Raw genomic sequence first — 7,528 nt, forward strand, 5'->3', positions numbered from 1 at the left:
GAGTTGGGATGGAGTTAAGGTGGGCTTGAAGCATAAAGTCTTAACTGCTACCTTTGATTTTATGCTGCAAGCCCACTTAAGACTTAACACAGTACATTCCTTGCTACCCAGGTAAAGATCCAAATCTTGAGTTGACTGCATTCTGGGTAGGCAAAGTTGGAACATACACCAAGGTGTAATTTGAGATGAACCAGAGGGTCATGTCTAATGGTCTTACCTCCAACCCTGCATAAGCTCAGAAACCCAAATATTTTCCAACCAAAAGATCAAAAGAAAATTTCAGTTTTCACAAGTTTTATTTGTTTTCAAAATGTTGAGATGTTGGGGAGAAACAGCCAACATACATTCCTTATTTCATTGCGACTGGCATTGTACCCACTTGATAGGATCTTTCTCTGGCTTTGGTCTAACTTCAGATCTTTGGCAGTCCCCCTCTGATGTCCTCAGTTGCTGTCTGGTGGTGTTGAAGTCCACCAGGGAAGAGCTCATTTTGCCGCATCACAAGTGGGAGCGGTAATTGCGACTTGCTGTGGGGAAGGACAGATTTACAACAGGAAGACCTGTTAAGACACAGCCATCAGCATCCTTATCCCTAGGAACTCAGCCACGCAGCTCCAGCGTCTCAGGCTGAGATTGCTGGTTCCGACTGAGGAGTGCCTTCATGAAGGCAGCTAAATAAACACGTCCCTGAATATGTCTACCCACACTTCACTTACCATCATCGCCCCGTTTCCTACTCTTCAGGCAGCCCTTCCGGTATTTTCTCTTGCCGCCTCCTCTCTTGACACCCTTGTGAGGAGATCGGTTTTTTCCTCTCCTCATGCCATGGCTCTTTAGCTTGCGGCTGGTCGACATTGTAATTTCTGCCAAAATGAGGGGCTTTGCAAGGCCGGCAGGGCCAGGAGTCCACGTATTTAAGGTCTTATCCATTGTGACTGCAAATGGGTGTGGCTTAGCAGCTGGGTGGGGCTCTCTTGTGATGTCACTAGCTTTTGCTACACCTTGTTCATACATATGAAATAAGGCAGCCTCTTCGGTGCAGCTCAAGTCTGGTCCTCAGTTTTGAGACCTCCCCTGGTTTTAAGTTAAAGGTTTCTCAACAGGTATTGAACCACTAAGTCCCACCCCTATACTAGGCCTGGGAAGTGTTTTGCCAGTGCTTATTAAAATATGTCTCTTGCCTGCAGAGAACTTAAAAGTCCTTAGTGTGGATATTCGTGTGCATGTGTGCCCAAGTCTCACGACTTCTTCAGGCAGCAAATGTATTTCCATAAACACTTGAGTCTAGGAGAGCTGATTCAGTGTGATCCAAATGTTTTCTTCCCAAGCACTTTTGATACCAGGGTCTGGGTAAGTCTTGGTGGCTTTGGGATCTTCACTGCTACCCCTAGATTCTCTACCTGCTTCAAACCAGTAGAACCAGAACCCTTGCAGATGTGACAGAGATCTCTCCAAAGGTTTCCACCTGTCTGTCTAGCAGTTTGGGATGCAGAAACACCATCATTTTAGTCACAAAAATTTGCTTTTATATGTCTGTCACACACTTGGGCACTAGGGAAATAGTAAAACGACAGCCTAAAGACAAAGTCCTGTGTACATGGAACTTTCAGCCTAATGGTTGAAATCCGTCAAACCACTGATCAGGCGTCTACACAAATCTGTGAATTCTGTTGAGGCTGTGGAGTGGGTGGTGAGTGAATGGGAGAACTGAGTGAAAGATAACTCTAGACTGTAGCAGTGGTTCAGGAGAAAGGAGCAAGCGGCTTAGCTGTGGGAGGGAGAAAGGGTAGCTGAGACAGACAGCTAGACAAGGACTGGGTCTTGGAGCTGGACTGGATGTGGGAGGTGTCAGGGAGTGGCCTGTTCCTGGGTCATGTAGTGGCCTGGCTGCTTGAGGTTAAGCGGGATCAGGCAGAGCTTGTGAGTGTGACTTTGAAGGGCCTTTGTGGCTTCTAAATAGATAAGCCGTGCCATGATTATTGTGTAGGTGAGTCAGGAAGACTTATCCAACATTTTAGCCTTCCTTTATAACTCATGTCAAGTCCAGCAGCACAATTTTCCACAAACACTGAAAGTTCTTTCTCTCTCCACCATGACTGTCCTCAGTCAAGAACTGGGCAAACATGTTGAGTAGGAGAGAGAAGCTAGCTTAACCCCCTGTCCCATATTGCTGATGTTTATACGTAAGAAGATATGTTTGAATGCCAGATTCATTGAGTGGCTTAGCTTCAAAGTCAATAGCCTGTTTGAGTCTCATCATGGTATTCTGTTCACATTTTGGACACTTACTGGTGTGCTTGAGGATAGTTTGGTAGCTGCTTGTCTCGCAACCTGCATCACATTGCAAAGCACTTCCTTCTAACCAGCCAAAATGACCTTAAGAACTTGTCCACTGATTCCTTGGTGAGTTTTTTTCCCTTACAGAGAGTGTGGAGCTGTATAAAACAGTGTTCCACCTTGCCCTTTGTAGCTGAAGCTCCTCTGTCCATCCCAGTCCCTCTGCTTTTTTCTCTTACACACAGGCCCATGGGTACACAGGTCTCCAAAGAAGCCTGGAAGGTACAGTCTTGCTCACGACCACATACAGCTTGGCAGTAAATGATTCTACCACAGAATGGCGTCTCAATGAGCCTTTGTGAAAAACAGTTGTTAAGAGAATAGAATTTAATTTTCTTAAGTCATCCTAGCCTTCCCATGTTGTTCTACAACTCTAAGGAGGATTTCACCCACTTTTCACATTCTCATTGCCCTTTATTCAAAGTCTACTACCCTGTAATACTGCCCTTCAAGTCAAGGCCATGAACAATGTAAAGTCCATTTTGTGCCTGGATTGCCATGTAGTGTGTTAAGCTGGTCTCAACAGAAAGCAACCCGTCTTGGTTCTGGTACTGGTTGGATTTCTCAGGACTTTGTCTCTCTTGTTTGCAAATAAGCATGTGGAGTTAGGTGACTAGGTGGTCACTGTGATGAGTTGGTGGCAGTGATGGTCCCTTTGTAGGTATCAACTTGTTTCTCTTGTATTCCCCACAGGAAATGTCTCCCGATGGTGGGCCTCTTTCCTCCACACCTTGCCTTATCCAATGGGATTCAGGTTTTATTTCTTTTTTGACTTTATTATTTCTGATTAACAAAAGGAAGTAGTTTCTAGTAGTAGTTGACAGAGAGGTGTGGGTGTGGCCTTTTGTTGAAGTGAAACTGTGGGTCCCTTGGAGTAGTTAGGTGGATAGATCTGGTACCTCTCTTTTGAGTTGGTCAGATGCACTGACCATATAACCTCTTATTTTCTGTCAGGACAGCTGGAGTCACATGTGGTACTAGACACTTCAAAATATTATGAGATCAGAGAGCCTCCCACAATGAGACGGACTTGCTGAGAACAGTTCGGCACTCTGGTGCTCGGTGTTCACCTCTGTATTGATTTAAGAAACTTTTCTGTGGGTATGGTCCTGGAGACAAGATATTTCTCTCTCCAATTCCCACCTCCCTAAAACCTGCTCTATCCAAGAGAAATTGAGGTCACAGGGAAAAAGTAACCGGATTTGAGACCTGTTGAAGAATCAAACAAAAATGTTCTGGTTTCAGTACCACTTCAGATTCCACCTGGAGAAAGCTGAGCTGCAGAGAACTGTACGTGGGATAGCAAGTCACAGGCTAGGCAAGAGTTGGGCTGGGGATCCGAGGGTTGGCCCTTAAACCATATCTTCTGGGGTGGACAGGGAAGGGTTGGACACCAGTTACTGTTGAGTTGCTTTTTCTGCTCCTGTGAAATATGAGCCAAAGGCAATTTAGGAGAACAATGTCCTCACCCCTGACCCTTTGCAGGTTTGGAGGAAGTCCCCACCCCATCGAGAACCATCTGCGAACTCAGTCCGCTCACTGTCTCCTTACACAAGCTTCTGCTAAGTTTTATTTTTTTTTTATTTATTTATTTATTTATTTTTTTTTGGTTTTTCGAGACAGGGTTTCTCTGTGGCTTTGGAGCCTGTCCTGGAACTAGCTCTTGTAGACCAGGCTGGTCTTGAACTCACAGAGATCCACCTGCCTCTGCCTCCCGAGTGCTGGGATTAAAGGCGTGCGCCACCACCGCCCGGCTGCTAAGTTTTATTTTGGTGGGGAAAAAAACAGTGAATGCCAAAGTTGCTTCAAATAAAGTAGCAGAGAACTAGCCTGGTAGACTTGGTTCTTCCACGCCTTGGCTTGTCCTATGGGACTCAGATTTTGTTCCTTTTATTTCTAGTGGATGGAAGAAAGTGGATAGATTCTGACGGCTATTAGAGAGGGATGTAGGCAGGGAGGGAAATAGGGAAGGAGACAGAGAAAGGGAGAAAGAGATTGATTTCACAGGTGGGTGGGCTGTGTGGAGTAGTCCTTAACTCCACTGTAGTTAAAGACTTTGAGGCCAGGTCTCCCACTGGCCCTGCTCTTAGGAAGGACAAGTTCAGAGCGTGACTGTTGAAGCCATCACGTGGCCATTGGGATCCCCTCTCACCTCTCTACACTCTGTTGATTTTCCTGAGCAGTGCAATAGACATCTTCACAGGGATGGATCTGCCCATTAAGTTATTAAGAGGGAGAATGTTAAAGTTTCAGACAGCCCTTACACATGCTCGTGACTAAGTCTGAGTCCCTCTCTGAAATGTTAAGTCTTCCAGATGTTGATTTCGGCCGGGGAGTAGGGACCCCCTACCCTGTTCACATGGATACCCTGTCTTGTGTATGGCTGCTGATGTTTTTGTGCAGACATGCCATGGGCATGGGGACAGGCTGGGGAGGGTGAAAACAGATGAGAAACCTTACTAAGGGCCAGAGCCTTCCAAGCCAAGCATACATCTGATGTTTTGGTAGAGAACCAAGATGAGAGACTCAGGACAAATAGTGCTTTTCTGAGAGAAGAGGAGGGACTTGAACTCAGCGCACTCCTACAGTCAAGTGCTGAGAACACCTTGGTTCTCTAGATGTTCTCCTTGTTCACAATTTTTTTTTCTGGCTCCTGTTTCATCTTTCCTAGAGAATTCCCTGGGTCATTCTAGAAACAATTGCTAAGTTTTTAGTAACATAGTTAGGGACTCAGTATCTGTGGAAGACCCTTCTGAGGTCCTTATCATGTTCGTTTTGGGGGTTCTTTGCCTAAAGGAATGTAAGTAGGCACTGGAAGAGACAATGTTGACCAACCCTTTGCTTATCTCAAACCTGAGGACTTCCCACTGTTCCACAGTGTCTTTTCCACTTGGCTTAAAAATATGTTGTCTTGACTCTTCACCATGGCAGGATCATGGTGGGAGAAATATGAAAGGAGGAGAGGGCTGGGAGAAATGCTATATCTGCAAAGGCAAACTTTAAATCAGAGATTTGAAAGTCCAGTTTATTTGAACTTCTGAAAAATTATTTTATTTTGCTTTCCCAGAAGTCATCACTAATAATAACCTGCATGGTGTGGTTATACACAAAGCAAATTCGAATTTCATGCTTCAGAAGGGTCCAGGTAGCACTGACCACTTTCCTGTCCCTACTAACTTTAGCCCTAAAGAGTATACATGTTCTCAGAATAGCCTGACATTGTAGCTTTTTTTTCTGTTAGAGGCCAAAGTCACACCACATACTAGGGTGTTGGAAATCTGTATTTTCGATTTTGCATTTGAATTAAATTACCCAGTCACATTTGGTCTGTAGAAATGAGTGTGTTTGGATCTGTCTATCAACTGGAGTAGGGACATTTGAGTTGGAGGGTTTCTAGAGAACATAGACAAAGTCAGACACCATGCCCAGAATTCCTCATCCCCAGCCAGGCTTCTTGACATGGGCCATGATGTGCAGCTGAAATGTCTTTTCCTTGGCTTTCCTTCCCCTGCCCTATGCATTTTTCTTGCTTCTTTATCCTCTTTCTTATGCTCCAAGAGCCATGTGTTGGGGTCCTTGCCTTACTGAAGGCGTTCCACCATCTTTTTTATTTGCCACTAAGAAGGTCAAGATTCAGAGGTTGCCACATGTTCAGGCCAGCACTCTCATAATTGATGATATAAAGCATTGTGACCACTGTGTTGGTGCCAGTGCAGCAGGCAGAGGAGGTGCCAGATGGCCCCATGATACTTAGCAGTAGGGCTGGACCTAAGAAGGATCCTTAAATGTATCATTATCATGACTACTCCTGGATTGCTTTTACCATGAATGATATAACCATTCTGACCAGGCTTGTTTTGTTCTTCCGACTTCCTTTACCGACTCTGTTCCTAGGGAGAATATCTGTCTGCTTGTGGCTGCAGAATGATGGAGCTGACTCCTTCTCTGCCTGCCTAGGTACTGACAGAATTCCCATATGTAAAGCTGTCAAAACTACGGGAAGAATAAGAACAAAGGAACTTGCCTATGGTCGTGGAATTCTGCAGCTGTAAGCATAGAGGTGTAGTGACATTTACCCCTGCCTTCATGTCCCTCTGTTGGGAGAGCACATGTAACCTGCCTAGAAAAATCTTTAAAGATTAGGTTTTTAGGTAAGGACAAAACACATCCCCAGTTGTTTGAATGTGGCCGTAGCTAGATTTTATTGTCGATAAGCTCTCTATACTGGTCAGCCTTATTCTCCTTGGAGGAAGTGTGAAGGGTAACAGCATACCATGGCCTGGCATTCTGGTGGGGACTCTGGTACAAACAGAAAGGTCTGTTTCCTCCATAGAATGCTCTTCTGCAATAGGGACATTTTCTTCTTGCTATAAGGAAGAAAAGACAAAAGCTGAGCTCCAGACAGTTTCTAGTTTAGGTAGGAGACTTGAAAAAACCCCTCCAGGTAAGCACACAGGTGTTCTTGCTCTATCTAAGGTAGGAGACTCTAAAAAGCCCTTCAGGGAAGTGCACAGGTGTTCCTGGTCTATGTGTTACCTCTTGCAACATCCGTTCCAGGCAGTCACTGCCTCCCCAAAGCAATTCTATTATTCATGGTGAAAGTGAAATCTACTGGCGTCATGTGAAACAAATTTTAAAAAATTGGGCAGAAACAGCAGAGTGTAAACCTCTGAGTCCTTGGGTCTTTGTGATGCGCATGTTTCTGGCCGATGACACCTGCCCCATCTCCCTTTCCACCCAAAGCACTTTGCAGACAGGTACATTTGTAGTTGACTTACACTCTCTCTTTCTTCTGTCTCTTGCCTTTCTTCCTTCTACCTTATTTTTTGCTCTCACTGAGGTTAAAACCTCAGGTTGGAAAGAGTGAATGACAGAAGTGTAGATTTTCTGCTTTGGTCCTCCTTTGTGAAAGAATGCTGGGAACTTGCATTTAAAGGCTTGGAGATGACATTTCTTGGGACCTCATTGCCAACGTGATCCTGATGATGGGCAGTACCAAACTCCTATTTCACTAGCCTTGGTCTCTGGCGCGTTCTGGGACTCTATTTTTTCCTTGTAGTTATTAAATCTGCATTTGTCTTGTCCACGTTTATCTGGAAATAAATGGTAGCCCCACTGTGAAAATCCATGTAACATTCAGATACATTGTTATAGAGGCTGCTAAAGTTTTTCTTTTCTTTCAGTGCCGCCC

At 44.9% G+C, this 7,528-nt stretch overlaps 1 protein-coding gene across 2 annotated transcripts; it reads right to left on the reverse strand.

The window, feature by feature from the left end:
• Nucleotides 1-498: 498 nt before the first annotated feature.
• Nucleotides 499-855, reverse strand: Tnp1 (transition protein 1). 2 transcript variants are annotated; one of them, XM_075952197.1, is made up of 2 exons: nucleotides 717-855; nucleotides 499-527 (listed from the first exon to the last, which is right to left on the reverse strand). In XM_075952197.1, the coding sequence occupies exons 1-2, from the start codon at nucleotides 853-855 to the stop codon at nucleotides 499-501; spliced, it is 168 nt and encodes a 55-aa protein (XP_075808312.1). The 2 variants fall into 2 exon arrangements, with proteins under 2 accessions (XP_075808312.1, XP_075808313.1); XM_075952198.1 differs by having other exon boundaries at nucleotides 499-523; nucleotides 713-855.
• Nucleotides 856-7,528: the final 6,673 nt, after the last annotated feature.

The sequence above is a fragment of the Microtus pennsylvanicus genome, chromosome 17, assembly GCF_037038515.1.
Source record: "Microtus pennsylvanicus isolate mMicPen1 chromosome 17, mMicPen1.hap1, whole genome shotgun sequence".
Taxonomy (NCBI): domain Eukaryota; kingdom Metazoa; phylum Chordata; class Mammalia; order Rodentia; family Cricetidae; genus Microtus; species Microtus pennsylvanicus.

Excerpts from the sequence above, each read along its gene's own strand:
- Tnp1 (XM_075952197.1), bottom strand. The coding sequence starts at position 855 with ATGTCGACCAGCCGCAAGCTAAAGAGCCATGGCATGAGGAGAGGAAAA. Across the intron at positions 528-716 it reads TAGGAAACGGGGCGATGATG|CAAGTCGCAATTACCGCTCC; the intron begins GTAAGTGAAGTG and ends CCTTCCCCACAG.